This window comes from Oryctolagus cuniculus, chromosome 7, assembly GCF_051225735.1.
Source record: "Oryctolagus cuniculus isolate XC-2025 breed Fujian yellow rabbit chromosome 7, ASM5122573v1, whole genome shotgun sequence".
In the NCBI taxonomy this organism is placed as follows: domain Eukaryota; kingdom Metazoa; phylum Chordata; class Mammalia; order Lagomorpha; family Leporidae; genus Oryctolagus; species Oryctolagus cuniculus.
Window position 1 is genome coordinate 120,560,054 of NC_142873.1, and position 17,726 is coordinate 120,577,779.

The following is a 17,726-nucleotide window of genomic DNA, read 5'->3' on the forward strand; positions in this document are numbered from 1 at the left end:
CCAGGGCTGGGACCGGCGCTCCAGTACGGGATGCCGGCGTCAGAAGCCGCGCCTGGCCCTCCCGAAGTGTTTACTGTCCTCATGGTACAGAGGAGGACATATCAGAGCGCTTCGGTGAAGTGCTTAAGGCCGCACATCTGGGGGAAGAGCAGAGGCAGCCAACGTTGGGACCCAGGTCTGTTAGATTTCAAAACCGGTTCCTTCTCATGGACTCTGCTGCCCACGTGTGAGACGGGCGGGTGCCAACGAGCTGGGCAGCTGTGAAGTCTGCATCGCCTACTCTAACCTCAACCCCCACTGCCTTTTCAGGAAATTAGTTACCTGCAGTTCCCCGGAGAGCTCTTGATGAGGATGTTGAAGATGCTGATCCTACCTCTGGTGGTGTCCAGGTGAGGGGCTGGGTATTTCTTGGGTGGGCTGCGGTGGGGCGGGTGAGGCCAGGTCCCGTGCCAGGCCTGCTGCCGCTGTCGGTGGCCGGATCGCAGCTGCAGGCCTTGGGTGTGCTGGCATCACAGGCCCTTTGTGGGCTGTAGGCCTGCGTCTGGGTCATTGGTTATGTTACTCCCATGAGTGGAGTCTTTGCTGGCCTGAACAAGTGGTGGAGAGCCACAGGACAAGATCTGACTCCAGCACATCTCAGGGCCAGCAGGGCAGGGCAAAGGCAGCCCTGGGGACCGTTCAACCGTGCTCCCCTGGCAGGGTGCAACCCTGTGCTGGTTATCCAACCTAAGCCTCAGTTTCCCCTCTGAAAAATGGGGATCACAGGTTGTCATGAAGACTGCTTGTCTGAGCATGCAGAGGGTTCAGGGGCCACATCGCAGCAGGGGATGGCGGGATGAACCTGGAGGGTGAGCCCTTGAACACCAGCCCGAAACATTCAGACTTCACCCCGTAGAGTGAGGCTCATGGGAATCACTGGAGACTGCTCAGTGCCCAGCACCGAGAGCTGGGGCTCTCTCTGGGACTCGGAGTGTCCAGACATGTAGTGAGCTGGCCAGCCTGGGGGTGTCAGAGCCCTGTGCTGTGTAATCGTCCCCTCCCGGGAGTCCTCTGCAGGGAGGGAAGTGGCCCTGTCCTCCTGGCTCCCTTGCCAGCTCCGCGCCCTCTCCCTCACAGGCAGCATTTAGCTCCTCAGACCCAGCCTTCCAGGCGCTCCTGAGACACCACCTCCTTCAGGTGGTCCTCCCTGACTCCCAACCCATGCTGGCTGCGGTCTTCTCTCTGTGCAACTTTTTTTTTTTTTTTAAGATTTATTTATTCATTTGAAATCAGAGTTACAGAGAAACAGAGGCAGAGAGAGAGAGAGAGGAGAGAGAGGTCTTCCATTTGCTGGTTCACTCCCCAAATGGCCACAATGGCCAGAGCTGGGCTGATCTGAAACCAGGAGTTTCTTCCAGGTCTCTCATGCAGGTGCAGGGGCCCAAGGACTTGGGCCATCTTCCACTGCTTTCCCAGGCCATAGCAGAGAGCTGGATCGGAAGAGGAGCAGCTGAGATACAAATTTTGGTGCCCATATGGGATGCTGGCGCTGCAGGCTGGGGCTTTAACCCACTGTGCCACAGCACAGTGCTGGCCCCTCTATGCATCTTTTAAGCACACACACGCACACTACAAACTCATCTGCTTTTAATTCCTTTAAATTTTTGTTTTGTTTGAAAGAGAGACAGAGACAGACAGAGAAGCAGAATTCTTCCACCTACTGGTTCATTCATCAAGTGCCCACAACAGCTGGGGCTGGGACAAACTGAAACCAGGAGCCCGGAACTCATTTCAAGTCTCCCATTTATGTGGCAGTGACCCAACCATCTGAGCCATCACTCGCTACTTCCCAGGTGTGCATTACCAGGAAGCTGGAATCAGAAGCAGAGCTGAGATTCGAACCCAGGCACTCTGATACAGGATAAGGATGTCCCAAGCAGGGTCTTAACCACTGTGCCGAACACCTGCCCCTTTATGCATCTTTTTTTAAAAAAATAATTTATTTGAAAGGCAGAGCATCAGAGGGGAAAGACAGAGAGATGGATCTTCTTCCATTTACTACTTCACTCCCCAAATGGCCGCAATAGCCAGAGCTGGGCCAGGCCGAACCAGGAGCCAGGAACTCCATCTGGGCCCCTCTTGTGGGTGGCAGGGACCCACTACCTGTGCATCTTCCACTGTCTTCCCAGGTGCATTATCAAGAAACTGGATCAGACACACAGAGTAGCTGGGACTCAAACCAGCACCCCAGTATGAGATGCCATTGTTGCAAGGGGCAGTTTAACTCACTGTGCCACAACACTGATCCATCCATGCATCCTTTTTTTAAAAAAGATTTATTTATTGATTGATTGATTTAATTCAAAAGCAGAATGACAGAGGGATAGAGGAAGAGATGAGAGAGGAGAGAGAGAGAGCGAGCGAGCGTTCCATCTGCTGGTTTACTCCCCTAATAGCCTCAACAAAGCCAGGAGCCTGGACTCCATCCAGGTCTCCCACATGGGTGGCGGGGTTCAAGCATTGGAGCCGTATTCTACTGCTTTCCCAGGCCAGTAGCAGGGAGCTGGATTGGAAGCAAAGTGGCTGGAACTCAAACTGGTGCTCGGTTATGGGATCCGGCGTTGCAAGCGGTGGCTTAACCTGCTGCACCACAATGCCAGTTCCCTCTAGGCATGTTCTGCGTCATGCGCTGTCTGTGAATCTTTCAAGGTCACCAGTAACTCCCCAATTGCTAAATCCAAAGAACACTCAGTTCCTGTACCCGCCCCCTCCTCATGGTTGCTCACTGCTCCACCCGGCCTTCCAGCCTACTTTTCGCCTGCTCTCTGCCCTCCATCCCAGAGTCTCTTCCTCTACTCACCCCACAATGTTGAAATTTCTCAAGGCTTTAAAAAGCTACCTCTGTGCAGATCTGGCTCCCAGGCCTCTCCTCCCAGCCCCACCCTTGATGAACCAACCTCATGTTGGATGTCTCCACTCCGATGGTTCACAAGCATCCTAAGTTTAATGCCACCAGCTTGGAAACTTTGCCCAGCAAACTGGTTCCCTCTCTTGTTTGCTGCTTGCCCCTCACTGACAGAGTAAAGGACAGCCCTGTGTGCCCAGTCATTCCGCCAGGCGCCTCGGTCATTCCCTTCCCCTCACCCACACGGCCAGTCTGGCAGCAACTCCAGCAGCTTCTGCCTCCTCACATGAGCCGGCTTCATCCCAGGGCCCAGCACTCCTCCTGCACCTGTTCCCTGGCCGGTCAGCTTGCTCCCGGCCCCTCCCACCCATCCTCTACCGGGCTTGAATGGAGCTCATGAGAAGCACGTGGTGCTCGGCCACTCACGCACCCCCAGTGACTTCCGAGGCATTAGAACGAAGCCCCAACCCCTCGACCTGGACGTGAGCTGCGCCTGCCTTCTCCCCCATCTCGGCTCACGTCACAGTCATGCTAGTGCTACTGGCCTTCAGGCCCCTAAGCAGACCAGACCCTCCCCCACCTCGGGGGCCCCACACATGCAGTTCCTTCTGCCTGGAACATGGGCACCTCCTCCTCCTGCTCTCCCCCAGCTCTCAGTGTACCTGGCGCCTCTTAGCAAGGCCCTTGCTCCACCTCACGGCGCCCTGTTCCCCTTCCTTACTCATTAGACACTGATGCTCTAATGTACGCATTGGTGACTTCTCCATCTGGCACTGGACGGTAGGCACCATAGAGTCGGGGACAATACTGTCTTTTTTTAAAGATGTGTTCGTTTACTTGAAAAGCGGATTTACAGAGAGAGAATCTTCCATCTGCTTGTTCACTCCCCAGATGGCTGCATAGCCAGGGCTAAGCCAAATCAAAGCCGGGAGCCAGGAGTTTCATTTGGGTCTCCCACCTGGGTGCAGGGGCCCAAGCACTTGGGCCATCCTCTGCAGCTTTCCCAGGTGCATTAGCAGGGAGCTGGATTAGAAGTGGAGCACCTGGGACTCAAACCGGTGCCCATCTAGGATGCAGGCGGCACAGGCAGCAGCTTTACCCACTATGCCACAGCACTGGCCCCAACAATAATGCCTGGAGCTTCAGCTCTGGATGGTCAGCCCCTGGGCCAGGGTCGGGCACATAGTAGGTACTTATTAACATTTGTCAGCATGAGGATTCATGAACAAAGAGTGAGTTCCGTGATCCTGTGTGTGCTGTCTGGGTCCTGCAGAGACCACGATGCTGTCTCAGCGGCTATGGGGCACTGACAGCAAACAGCCAGTGCCCCAGGACCACAGCAGTGCACCGACGAGCAGCCCCAGGCTCCTGCTAGGCAGCTGTGCACCCTGCTGACCTGGCAGCTTGCTCACAGCAGCACTGTGAAGGCAGAGCCCTGCGTGGACCCTGGAGTCAGGCGGACCTGATACCTGTCCTGGCCCTGCTGCTGTTAGCTGTGTGGCCTTGAGCAAGTCACTTAATTAACAAGAATCCCATTCAGAAGCCGGGCTGCCCGCACCACGCAGGGTCAGGTGACCCGGGGCAGCGCTCCCACCCCGGGCTCCCATTTTCCTGGTGCCTGAGGACTCCCCGCTCCCCAGTCCTGGCTCCCAAACAGCTCGTCCCCTTGCACCGGACGAGTGTCTTCTCCTGGCTGGGACAGCACTGTGGTGTGAACTTGAGAAAAGCGAGTGTGTGCATCCAGCTTGTTTGCTTAGTTACAGTTTGGGTTGGTGCAGAGCAGCCGTGTCGCAGGAAAAACGCAAGTGCTTCAAAATTTGCCTTCCGAGGGAAAGCTGAACCGTCACAGGGAGGCGTGATGCATCTCGGAGCCCCAGCCTCCTCGTCCGTGAGCCCGCCTCAGCGCACCTGTCTACCCACCGCTGGCCCTGAGCTCCTGTTCCTGGGAGCCCAGGCCGGCGCTGTCGCTCTGGGTGCAGCAGAATCATCAGAGCAGCTTCAATGCATTCAGATGTCCGAGCTCGCCCAGGCTTCCCGAACCAGAGCCGCCAGGAAGCCCGAGAGGGCCATGTTCTGATGGCTTTTGCAAATGCCCAGGGTCACACCTTCTGCCGGGTATGAGGGCTGCTGCCCTTCCATCCCCAAGGGCGCCAAGAGGTGACCCCAGGAGATGGGTTTCCTGTCACGTGATTGCTATTGGGCAGTGGGAGGACAATGCTTCAGGTTCCAGTGACCTGCAAGTGTAGGTCCCAAAGTTTGGCTCTCATGACTGCCCGCCCGTGCCCCCTTCCCTGCCCCAAGCCCCGGGAGCAGGCCAGTCACCAGCTGTCCCCAGGCACACCTCATGCTTTCCTGTCTCCACACCTCTGCTCCTGCTGACCCTGCCACAAAGCTCTTTTCTCTTAACCCCCTTAACTTAGTTTAATTCTCACTCTTTCTAAAGATTGTTGTAGAGGCCCTCAGTTCTGGAGGCCCAAGAGTTTGGCACTGGCATCTGCTGGGCTCAGGTGAGGGCCCCACGGCAGGAGCACATGTTGGGGGGGGGGGCAGTGCCGATCAGGATTCAGGCTGGCTTATGACAACCTGTGCCTGTGAGAACTAAACCAGTCCCCTGAGAACAGCATTCATCTGCTCCCAACCCAGCTGTCTTCCACTGGGCCTCCACACCACCACGCTGGGGATCCAGTTCCCAGCACATTGCACCCCAGCACAGATGTAGCTCAAGTTTCTGTCAGAAGCCCTCCCAGCTCCTTGCATGTTCGTGACAACCCATCTGCTGCGCCAACACTGCTGGGGACCCCAGTGGCTCAGTGACGTCAGTTCAGTGAGCGATCCGTAGGTCACAGCTGGGGAGCCCCATTGCAGGTGCAGAGGCTTTTCTGAAGCACAGTTGGACAATCTGAGCAGAGAAGTGACAGTCCTCCCTGGAGTAAGCAGTCCCCTCCCTGGACAGGGAGTGCCCCCGGCGAGGGGGAGGGCTCCACCGGAGAGCCCCCTCCCTGGAAAGGGCCCAGTGCATCACAGCTTCTGTGAGACCCTGGGAGGGGATCAGGTTCATTTCCCACTGGTCTTTCACCTTGACCTCTGCCTGGTGCTCAGGGCAACCCAAGTATGCAGGAGACTGGAGATCCGCAGATAAGCAAAGAACTGTGGCTGGTGACAGTGAGGATTCACTCAAGGGACAAAGAACTCGGCCTGGCTGGGGCGGGGTGGGGGGGCCTCATCAGCTGGTGGATGTATAGTCACAAAGACACTTGGTTCCTGAGAAGGGAGGTCCAGTGGGAGGGAGGTGAGGCCGGTGGGCCTGCGCTGGAGCCTGGCTCAGTCACTCTGCTCATAGTCCAGCATCTTCTAATTCTTGAGTCTCTCTTTTTTTTTTTCTAGAATCTATTCCAAGCCAGCCCTTAGCCTGAGCCTTCCCAAATCCAGCTGAGTGCAACCTACCCTTGCAGTCCCCCCCACCCCCCACCCCGTGCACACAGACATTCCTCACTTCCAATAGGTCACGGTCAGCAACTTCACCGTAGTCAGCAGAAAGAGACAGATAAGGGTCACACTTCGCTGCATCAGGCCTTCCACCATCCCCTGGGTATCTCTGTCTCTCACTCTCTCTCTCTGTCTCTCACTCTCTCTGGCTTGCTCTCCCCCATGTAACAAATCACCAAGGACTTGGTGGTGTCAGCCGCGTGGCCATTACCTCGCCATTTCTGTAGGTCAGGGGTCCAGGCGTGGCCCAGGTGAGTCCTCGGCAGGTGTCTCCGAGGCTGCAGTCTAGCTGGCCGCTGTGCTTCCCTCCCACCTGCAGGCTCCCCCAGGGAAGACCCCACTTCAGGGGTCAGCTGGAGGCCACCTGCTGCTCCAGCCTCCTGGCCTCTCGGCTGGAGGTCACAGCACAGAACTAAGCTGGGTCAAGGCCAGCAGGTGGCTCTGTCACGCTCCAGTCTTCCAAGACCAAGTCCTGTGTTACCCAATGGTGCGATGACTCTCTTGGAGGCAAGTCACAGAGCCTGCCCACCCTCGGGGAGGCCCTCCCCAGGGCATGGATCCTGGGAGTCTCCTTAGGGTGTGTCCGCCTGTTTCCTTCACTCCCCTCCTTCTCTGCCTCTGCACCTCTGCATTTGGGAAGCCAACTCGACTGCTGTGTGCCTGCAGCACGCTGCTCCCCAGCTGCAGGTCCCCGTGGCTCCCTCACGAGAGAAAGACTGTGGAGAGCACAGCCTCGTCTCTCTGAGCTGACTTCTCACTGCCTGCTGCCAGGCCTGGTACACAGCAGGTGTCCAATAGCTGCTTATGAAATAAATGAAGAAAGAGCAGTAGGAAGGCAGCTGTAGCAGAATTCAAGGGGCGTGACATGACCAGCACTTGAACTGGCCCCTGAAGGGTGGTTAGGAGCTGTCTTTTAAAGTTGTTTAAAAATCGTATAATCAAATCGCAAACGTGTTGGATCACAGAGGACAGATCATGCGTTCATTCCGTTCATTCTGCTGCTGTTACTGTTTTGTTTTTCTGCAAATGTTTGCTCTTATCGTGTTCGGTGAATCTGCCGGGCCTGGGGCGCGGTCCCTGGCAGATTAGTGCAGCAGCTCAGCCTTGCCCAGGCCCCGGAGCAGGTCAGGCCTGGCTTCTGGTGCTGGCGAGAGCTGGCCACGTAACGCAGAGGCCCATGTGTTGGTTGACAGAGGTGAATCTGCTTTCCAAGGAAGACAGACGCACATGGCCCCTGGCCAGTGGCCAGTGCCTTTCTCCCTAAGGGCTCACCACGTGGGGAACCCCATGGGGAATCTTGGCAGAGCAGTTGATTTATTCAACTGGGTGACCTGTGTGAGTCGGGCTGGGCCATGTTCAGTTCCTTTGGGGGGCTCCCACCATCTGGCTTGAGGCGGCAGTCCCAGCTTGTGCGTGCTGGAGTTGAATGTAACACATGCCGGATGCCGGATGGAGATTGCACGCTGCCCCCTACAGGCTCATACCCCAGCAGGGATGGTGGGCGCCATGGGCAGCCTTGGCCCTGCCCAGGGATGAGCTCCCGGGGGGGGGGGGGGGTTGAGCCCAACCCCCTTGCCTCCCTGGGAGCCTCAGTGGTCATGAGCACTCCCCCACCCCCACTCCACCCCCTAACAGCATGTGCCTCTCAGCTACATTTGCCATCGGGAAGACTCTTCTCAAAACAACGCAGGCCTTGCTGTCTCCTCTTGTGAGCACAAGCCTCAAACAAAATGTAGAGAATCCTGCCTCCTGGGGCACTGTCATAGCCATGAACGGTCCGATGGGCAGGACCCATGGCCGTGTCATCGCTCCCTGAGTCGGGCCTCTCCCCGGATGGAGTCAGGTGGCTCCATGAGGTTTGCGCTTGACTTTCTGAGCTTTTGCTGCTGACTGAGCCCATGTGAGCTGCACTCTCTGTGTTTGGAAGAGTCGGGCCATGGGGCCAGTGCTGTGGTAAAGCTGCCGCCTGCAGTGCTGGCATCCCATATGGGCGCCGGTTTGAGTCCTGGCTGCTCCACTCCAATCCAGCTCTCTGCTCTGGTCTGGGAAAGCAGTAGAGGATGGTCCAAGTCCTTGGGCCCCTGCCCCCACCCACATGGGATACCCAGAGGAAGCCCCTGGCTCCTGGCTTTGGATTGGCGCAGCTCCAGCTGTTGTGGCCAATTGGGGAGTGAACCAGCGGATCAAAGACCTCTCTTTCTCTCTCTCTCGCTCCCTCTCTTCTCTCTGTGTAACTCTGACTTTCAAATCTTTCAAATAAATAAGTCTTTAAAAAAAAAATTCGGGCCTGGGAGCCTCCCTTTCCTGATCTCTCCCAGTATAGCCACTTGTCACTACTTGGACCCCTTTTGCTTTTTAAAATATTTTTTTTTAAGATTTTTTTTTAGAATGTATTTGAAAGAGTGACAGAGAGCCAGAGAGAGATAGAGAAGGAGAGATCTTTTGTCCTCTGGTTCACTCCCCACACGGCCGCAACAAATCCAAGAGCCTGGAACCCCCTCCTGGGCTCCCGTGTGGGTGGCAGGAGCCCAAGCTCTTTGACCATCTTCCCCTGCATTAGCAGGGAGCTGCAATGGACGTGGAGCAGCCGGGACTCCACCGGTGTCCAGCGTGGGATGCCGGCATTGCAGGCAGCGGCTCAACCCTCTGCACCACAACACTGGTCTCTTTTTGCTTTTAATGTTTAGTCTAACCCAAAAAATGTGGACAACTTTCTGTTCTCTCAAGTTCGTGCATGATACCTTACTGCTAACACCGACCACAATAAGCCTGTATCCCTCATTGTTTGCTTGTCACTCAACATGACGCCATGAGGTTTTGTGGCCCTGTTTGATTCTACCCAAGGGTGGTGCAGTATCGTCAGTCTCTTCCTATCACTAGATATTTGGGGTGCTGCTGGAGACACTGCTGGGGCATCCCTGTCCCCCAGGGCTCTGAGTGCACCCCAAGTTCTGTTATCTACCCCCACTCCAAGCCTCAGCATGAGACACAACGCCATCTGTGGATGTACGAGGAGGGTCCTGGCAGGTGCAGCGTTCACACGTGTGGCTGGAGTTTGCGTCTAACCACAGGAAGTGAGCCAGGCCTGTTTCCAAACACCCCCAAGCAAGAGCCACACAGGAACCAGGCTGAGTGCAGCCGGCAGCCGGCTCCAGCTCTCCACTTGCCGTTTGCCACGCCCTCCTCTCCCCTCATTCTTCAACGTCTTAACCCAGGCATCGCTCAGGGGAAAACCGAAACCATGTGTGAGTGACTCACTGGCGGGGTTTTGTCAGCGCCACATGGCAGCCGTGCGTGTGGCTCCGTGTAGGGATTCGGGGTGTGCCTTACGTGTGGGTGTGGAGGGACGCTGTTTTCCTTTCTATTTCTCTCTCTCTTTTTTTTTAATTTTTTGACAGGCAGAGTGGACAGTGAGAGAGAGAGACAGAGAGAAAGGTCTTCCTTTTGCCGTTGGTTCACCCTCCAATGGCCGCCACGGCTGGCGCACCGCGCTGATCCGAAGGCAGGAGCCAGGTGCTTCTCCTGGTCTCCCATGGGGTGCAGGGCCCAAGCACTCGGGCCATCCTCCACTGCACTCCCGGGCCACAGCAGAGAGCTGGCCTGGAAGAGGGGCAACCAGGAAAGAATCTGGCGCCCCGACCGGGACTAGAACCCGGTGTGCCAGCGCCGCTAGGTGGAGGATTAGCCTAGTGAGCCGCAGCGCCGGCCCTTTCTATTTCTTGTAAGAACCCTAAACTGACTTTTCTTGGAAGTAAAGCTGGTTTGGCCCGGGAAACCCCACACCCCCTTCTCCCCTTCCTAAGCAATTCCCATGTGGCAGAAAACTTGCAAACAGCCGCGTTCTCAGCGGCGAGGGTCCTGGGTGAGTGGCCCGCCCAAGCCTGGCTGGGGTCTGGACGCTGCCCTTCGAGCCGTGCGCAGCTGATCCCCGCAGAGCCCAGCTGCACCCTCAGCTGAGCCTGGGGCCTGTCCTCGGCCCTGCAGCCAGGCAGCTGCCGGCCTTACTCGGATCAGAGCCAGCGGTGGGCTGCGAGTGGGGTCTGCCCTTCAGCCTGGTGACACAGGAATCCACCAGTTTCACCACCCAGCCCGGATGCCCTGCCCTGGCACCTTTGGGTAGAGAGCTGCCATGTGGACTTCAGGGTCCACTCTGCAGCCACCTCCTCTGGGAAGCCCCCTGTGGGCCTCTCAGTCCCAGCCATGTGCAGCTGCAGGTGTCACCACCCCCTGCACGGAGGCCCCCAGAGTGCCCAGGCAAGTGGTCACCAGGAGGCCGGGTGGGGCCGCACCTCAGAACCTGGGGACGCGGGTGAGATTTGGGAAAGCCCCTTCTTGGGGGTGCAGGTGCAGACAGCACGGCCTGTAGCTAAGTGGGCGCCGAGACAGCCTGCACAGGCTCGCAGGGAGTTGGCCGGGGCTGGGGTGTGGCAGAGCCATCTGGGAAGCGTGACTTGTGCTAACGTGGCGCTTGCTGTCAGCTGCCGGGCCTGTCATCTGCTCCAGGAAGAAAGAAACCCTGGCTCTTGGGAGGCTGAGGGGCCCTGGCTCACCTCGAAGCCGCCCAGGCCTCCCCGCTGCTGCTGCTGCACCCTGAGGCCTGTAGACAGAGCCTGTGCCTAGGGCAGCAGAGGTCAGAGCCCCAGCCTGCCTTCCTGTCATTCGGGTCCTCCCAGGTAGGGCCAGGGGTGTGAGAGGGACACTGTCTCACTAGCAGGCCAGGGTACCCATTTCTCCCAGTGAGAGTTTGTGCACCCTTTGCTTGCACACCTCTGGCGACTGGGAGCTCACTACTCCCCAGAGCGGCTCCTTCCAGGGCAGGGCTGAGACCCCACATTGTTCTCTCATCCGTCCCCGGTCTGGCCTGCTCCAGGCTCCCAGGTGCCTCTCTGGGACACTCCCCTGTCCTGTCCCTTTCCCAGAGGGTCTCAGCATCAGGGTAGGTCTATGGCACGCTGGCCAAGTCGCCAGGTTGATGGTCTGCTAGAACCATGGTGGCCCTGGGTGGCAGGAGACTCAGCACGCTGCCGCCACAGCTCAGCCTCCCCTCGCCCCACAGTTTGACTCTGAGCTGTGGAGGCCAAGTGCAGCCGGGCGCGTGTCTGGGTTCAACGTCGGCCTCGCCCTGGAATTGGCCCGAGGTCCCTGGCTGCTGGGGCCTGTTCCATCCCAGCTCCCTCATCCAGCACATGAGCTGTTCCTCCTGGCTCCCTGTCCCGCACAGAGCTACCCCATATGCTGCCAGTGGCCTTGGCCAAGCTGTTGATACAAACGACCAGACAGGAGGGGGCTGAGCTGAGCATGGGCCTCCAGAGCCCCTGGCTATGGCAGCAACCGTCCCTTCCCCTGTCCCTTCACCCACCCCCATCTGTTCCCAGAAGTTCCGGTGCCAGCTGCCTCGATGCCACACAGACCTCCAGTGCTGGGGTATTTCCCCTAACCCTGGTGAGAGCACAGTGCTGGCCGCATAACTTGTTCTCAAGGGACCTACGGCCACCAGAGCTCATGAGGCATCCTCTTGACAGATCTAGAATGCCAGCCTGCTCTGACATCACACACCTGCACCCCGAGAACCTAGGCTTGCCTTGGAGGGGCTCCCAGCCTGCTGGGCAGGTGGGCACAGACGGTGACGCCCGAGGAAGCGCTAGCACCAGAAGCGGAGTGCACGCCTTCTATGTTGCAGGCACTGTCCGAATGGATCCACGCCCACGGGAAGCCATCATGGTCCCATTTATCCTCCAGGGGAAACCAAGGCACCCTGAGGCTTAGTGACCCTCCCCAGGGTCTTCCCAGCCTAGCCAGGGGCACGGGAGGCCCTCAGAGGGAGGTGGCACCCAAGTAGAGACTTGGGAGTGGGTAGCAGTAAGAGGGGACGGGGAGAGGAAGAGGGCCGGCAGGGGCAAGGGGACGGGGTGCCTTCGTAGTCGCTGCTTCATTCACATGCATATCCCGCCAGCCTGTCGTGTGCCAGGAGCTGGGTTAGGCATGGGAGATTCGGGGTGAGCATAGTGGCAGAAGGCCCTCTAATACACTGGAAAGTACAGGGTACGCTGGGGGAGGTGAGCAAGGCGGCTGAGTCAGGGAAGGCTTCCTGGAGGAAGTGACATCTGAGCTGAATGTGGAAGAGGTGATGGGAAGGGTGGGGAAATGCAAAGGGAAGATGGCGGGCAGTGAGCTCCAGGGAGAAGGAACAACCACGCAAGTAGTCCAAGGGCAGCCGGAAGTCCAGCTGGCTGGGGCAGGAGAGGCCCTGCAGGACTTCAGGCCAGCCAGGCGTTTGGCCATCTCCTCCCTCAGGCTCTCTGTGGTGGAGCAGCCAGTGGGACCCCCCCCCAAAAGGGAGTCACTGCCAATTGCACCCACCTCCTCACCACCAGCCCCTGGACAGGTGGCTGAGCTGCCGGGGCCTCCCAGTCAGGCCGCAGTCCCCGCTTAGGGTCGGCGTGAGAGCGGGGGGCCGGGCAGTGAGCAGCCTCTTCCTCCCCCGACAGGGCCCCGGCAGCCACCGCCTCCCTGCCCCCAGCCTGCGGGGGGAACAGTCACCAGACTGAGAGGGTCAGCATCTGTAATCACCACAATCTCTTGATCCCCAGGCCTCGGGCTCCGAGTGTGGCCAGATGGCCTGGGAGGGAGCCCCGGGCCGCAGGGACTCCCGGAGCCCCCAGCCCAGCTTAGAGCAGGAGAGACGAGCTAGCCCAGTCTCCCCCCAACAGTAAACCATGATCCAGAAGGAACATTCGAGACCGTCCCCACGGAGCTCTCCCTTCTGAAAGCTTTGATCTCCCATCCCAACAGGTGGCCATCCAGGCTCCACTGGGACCCCTCCAAAGACGGGCAGCTCACTACCACAGAAGGGAGGGCTGTAGCCATGGACAGTCCAAGAGCTCTGAGAGCAGGACTGGAAAGGCACCCGTGGACTGTGTCCCGTTAAAATCGTGGCCACCCAAACCAGAAGACCCGATCTGTCCTGCTGAGATTTAATGAATGCAAATCGAACTTTAAGACCTGAAGCAGGGCGGAAATTTTCTACATTGTCACATGTTGAAATGGTAATATGTCAGATATACTAGGTAAATGGAGTATTTTTTTTTTTTTTTTGACAGGCAGAGTTAGACAGTGAGAGAAAGAGACAGAGAGAAAGGTCTTCCTTCTGTTGGTTCACCCTACAAATGGCTGCTACGGCCGGTGCACTGCATTGATCCAAAGCTGAGCCAGGTGCTTTCTCCTGGTCTCCCATGCGAGTGCAGGGCCCAAGCACCTGGGCCATCCTCCACTGCCTTCCCAGGACACAGCAGAGAGCTGGCCTAGAAGAGGAGCAACTGGGACAGAATCCAGCGCCCCAACCGGGATTAGAACCTGGGGTGCCAGCACTGCAGATGGAGGAATAGCCAAGTGAGCCACGGTGTCGGCCAATTTCACCATTTTTTTAAAAAAGATTTATTTATTTATTTGAAAGGCAGAGTTAGAGAGAGAAGGAGAAGCAGAGAGAGAAATCTCCCATCTGCTGGTTCACTCTCCAGATGGCCAGAGTTGTCCTGATCTGAAGCCAGGAGCCTGGAGCTTCCTCTGGGTCTCCATGTGGATGCAGGGGCCCAAGGACTTGGGTCATCTTCTACTACTTTCCCAGGTCACAGCACTGAGAGCCGGATGGGGAGAGGAGCAGCTGAGACTTGAACCCGCATCCATATGGGATGGCTTTACCACTGCGCACAGCACCAGCCCCTCGCCAAGCCCTGCCTTGGAAGATTGTTCCAGGATCGAGTGTGGAGAACGTTGGGGTGTTTGGGGGCCAGGGAAAGGGTGGTTTCTGTTGCCGCTGGGGGCGCCACCCTCCAGGCTTATGTTTCTATCACATTCTAGAAATAACAGAAGGAGTGGGTGTTGTGGCGCAGCAGGTTAAACAGCCCCTTGCATGGACCACATCCCTTATGGGGGCACTGGTTCAAGTCCTGGCTGCTCTGCTTCTGATCCAGCTCCCTGCTAATGCACCTGGGAAGGCAGTGGAGGAAGACCCAAGTGCTTGGTCCTCTGTCGGCCATGTGGGAGACCCAGATGGAGTTCCTGGTTCCTGACTTCAGCCTGGCCCAGTCCCTGCTGTTGCAACCATTTGGGAAGTGACCCAGAGATGAAAGATCTCTCGCTCTCGCTCTCGCTCTCTCTCTCTCTCTTCTCCCATCTGTTGCAAATAAATGGTCATAAAAAATACAGAGTGGAAAAACATTTTTTAATGAAAATTACCCATAATCCCACACCCACAGACACGCCCGGTTTTTTGGTGGAGTTCTCTGCTGTGCGTGTCCGTGTGACCCAGTGCTGCACCGCCAACCACCTGCCCCAGCTTGTCAGTCCTCAGAAAGTACCTTTTGCAGCTTGACCCTAGAGCCGACCTCGAGGAGCACCCTCCGGAGGAGTCCCCAGAAGACCAAATAGCGGGACCATCAGCCTGCCCCGAGCCGCACCCCACCGGTTCTGAGCTCCCGCCCTCAGCCTCACGGTCCCGTGGCCCCAGGTGTGCCTGGCTGTGCCTGGACGCAGCAGAGAGTGGTGAGGGCTCTCGCCCCAGCAGGGTCTGGGCTCCCAGTAGAGCTAACTTGCTTTTCCCACTCAACGCCAGGCGAGCAGCCTGTCTCCAGGGACGCGATCACTTCCAGGGGCTGCTGGGGGGTGGGCCGCAGGGCTGTGCCCTGCCTGCCGCTCGGCAGCCACGAGTCTCAGGGGGCTCCAGGTGTGGCTCTCACAAATCCCCCCTCCCTCTCCCCAGACCCTGCTCGCCTCCCTCTCCTCAGCCGAAGGCTCCCTTGAGTCTCCCTTCCCAGAGGTCCAGCAAACACCGCAGGCACAGAGCGCATTCCCCTCGGCCTGGGCTCAGGCTGCCTTTCGGTCTCGTCTATCACCATTCCTCAAACGTGAGCCGCACCCCGACCCGAGGGAACTCTTGCCAGCCCCCCAGCCTTCCTGTTGCCTTCTGCATGTCACTGCCTGCCACGTCTGCCCCATCCCCAAATCCTCATCCTCCAGGAAGCCCTCCCTGACTCTCCTAGCTAGAGTTCCTTGTCCCTTCCTTTGCAGGGCTGACGTCCACCATATGCAGTGGTTGCTCGGATCCAGTTGTGTCCGAAGTCCTTCCCGTCCCGCCCCCTACTCCCCGCCAGACTGAGAGCTCCTCAAGGCCAGGCACGGGTTCTGACATTTCTCGGGGGGCACAGGGCATGGTCGGGAGAGGACAAGCCTGGAGCAGGCCTGAGGGCTGCACCTGCTGGACTCTGGTGTCCCATGTGACCTCACGCAGGTCCTCCTCTTGGGGCCTGAGCCAGTTGCGCTTGGTGGGGGCTCTGTGGGGGCAGGGCGACTGCTTGGCCCAGGCCTGGGTAATGACCCCGGGCCGCCCCCGTTTCCCCTGGCTGCACAATCCCATTAGGAGCCTTCGGGATTTAGTCTGAGACCCACCCTAAGCCCATCACTACCATATGGCGTCCTGGCAGATGCAATGGCAGAGCCCGTGAGCACGGACTCATTCTTTCGTTCTCTCTCACTCCTTCAGTCGGCAGCCTGCTACCAAGTCGAGCTCTATCCCGGCCCGGGCCTGGCTCTGTGGACCCAGCACTGAGTCAGACCCAGGCCCAGGCCCAGAGGCCCTTCCAGGAAACAGCTGGCAATTCACTGTTGACTGGTGTGGGGCTGCGCAGCAGGGAGCTCAGGGCCTCTGGGAGCCCAGGGCAAGGCCTTCGTGCAGGGTGGTGATCAGGAAAGGCTTCCTGGAGGAGGAACCTGGTCCTCCATCCTAGTGGCAGAGCTGGCCAGCTAGGCTGAGCAAGGCAGAGCAGGGTGACCTGTGCCTGGGAAGGGAAGGCTGGCTGTGCAGGGTCCTGGTGCTGGCTGTTCAGGGCCCGGTTCTGGCTGGGCAGGGCCCGGTGCTGGCTGGGCAGGCCCCCGGTGCTGGCTGGTTAGGGCCCCGGTGCTGGCTGGGCAGGCCCGGTGCTGGCTGGGCAGGCCCGGTGCTGGCTGGGCAGGCCCGGTGCTGGCCGCCGCTGTGTGTCTCCTGATGAGAGGAGCGGGCTGTGGAGGGATTATCTGCTCTTGTTTACATGATTAAAACCAGACAAATACTTCCTTTATCTGGAAGAATGAAAGGGCTTTGGGGAAAAATCCTTTTGGCAGCAAAGCAAAGCCCAAGCATTTCCTTAATTAATCTCTGACCCACCCCGCAGCCCCCACACACCCTCTGCACACTCCTACAGCAGCGTGGAGCGCAGAGACCCAGGGGCCGACCTGCACTGATGGGCAGAGGTGGGGAGGAACTGTGAGGACCTCAGCCCCTCATCCCGGGCTACCACTAACCCAAGCTGACCCCAGGGTGGCGCCACTCCAGGAGAGGCACCCCCTGTGGCCCTATTTCGGAGATGGGATGCTGAGACCCAAATCAAGGGAGTGCCTTGCGTGCCAGAGCCACACAGCCGCTGGAGCGCCAGGGCCAGGACCCAGGTGGCCAGCTGCCAGCCCCAGGCGCCCCCCCCCCCAGCAAGACTGCACAATGTCAGCCAAGCTGGGCACTGGGGATCCCCAGAGAAGCTGGGGAAGCACAGGGTCTGGAGCAGGTGGGGCAGGGGGAGCCCCAGAACATGCTCCCAACTCCAGGAGAGAAGCAGGCTTTGCTGGAGAGGGGGTGCCGAGCTGGGTCTCCCCTGGTGGCTGGGACCCACACCTCCAGGCATTCACGCACTTGACCTGTGACCTTGGTGGGGGGGCAGGGAGCAGAGCAGAGAAGCTCAGAGGAGGCCCAGAGAGGGGGAATTCCTTGAGCACAGCGAGGCCACCAGGCATGGCCAGGAGAGGGCAGGGTGGGCACGGCCAAGCTCCTGCCAGGCCCGGGCCTCGCCACACAGACCCCGCCCCGCCTCTCCCTCCAGCTTGATGTCCGGCCTCGCCTCCCTGGATGCCAAGACCTCCAGCCGCCTGGGCATCCTGACCGTGGCCTACTACCTGTGGACCACCTTCCTGGCCGTCGTTGTGGGCATCGTCATGGTCTCCGTCATCCACCCCGGAGGCGCGGCGCAGAAGGAGACGACAGAGCAGAGCGGCAAGCCGGTCATGAGCTCGGCGGACGCCCTGTTGGACCTCATCCGGTAACGCGTGCCCCACGTGGCCACCAGGGGGCAGGTCGGAGCGTGGGGCTGGGTGCTCGGGTCTGCTCTGCATCGCGGGTGGTAACAAGGCACTCGAGGGGGACTGGGCTCACACCGCATCACCGTGGGTGCGTGGGGTATGGGAGCCCAGCAGGGTCAGGGAGTGGCCTGCAGGTGCAAGGCCTACAGTCACCCTCACCTCCCTGTCGGGGCGGCCCCCTTTCCAACACATCAGG

The 17,726-nt window shown here is 58.8% G+C and overlaps 1 protein-coding gene across 3 annotated transcripts in view; it reads left to right on the top strand.

Moving 5' to 3' along the window:
• Positions 1–17,726, top strand: part of SLC1A7 (solute carrier family 1 member 7) — a 56,086-nt gene that overhangs the window by 19,914 nt on the left and 18,446 nt on the right. For 2 of the 3 annotated variants that reach the window (XM_089300617.1, XM_051856484.3), the window contains 2 exons: positions 310–389; positions 17,275–17,490. In XM_089300617.1, the coding sequence (XP_089156743.1) occupies positions 346–389; positions 17,275–17,490 (260 nt within the window). In that variant the 5' untranslated portion in view covers positions 310–345. Of the gene's footprint in view, positions 1–309; positions 390–16,594; positions 16,655–17,274; positions 17,491–17,726 lie in introns of those variants that run through there. The other variant, XM_089300618.1, reaches the window with a different exon arrangement.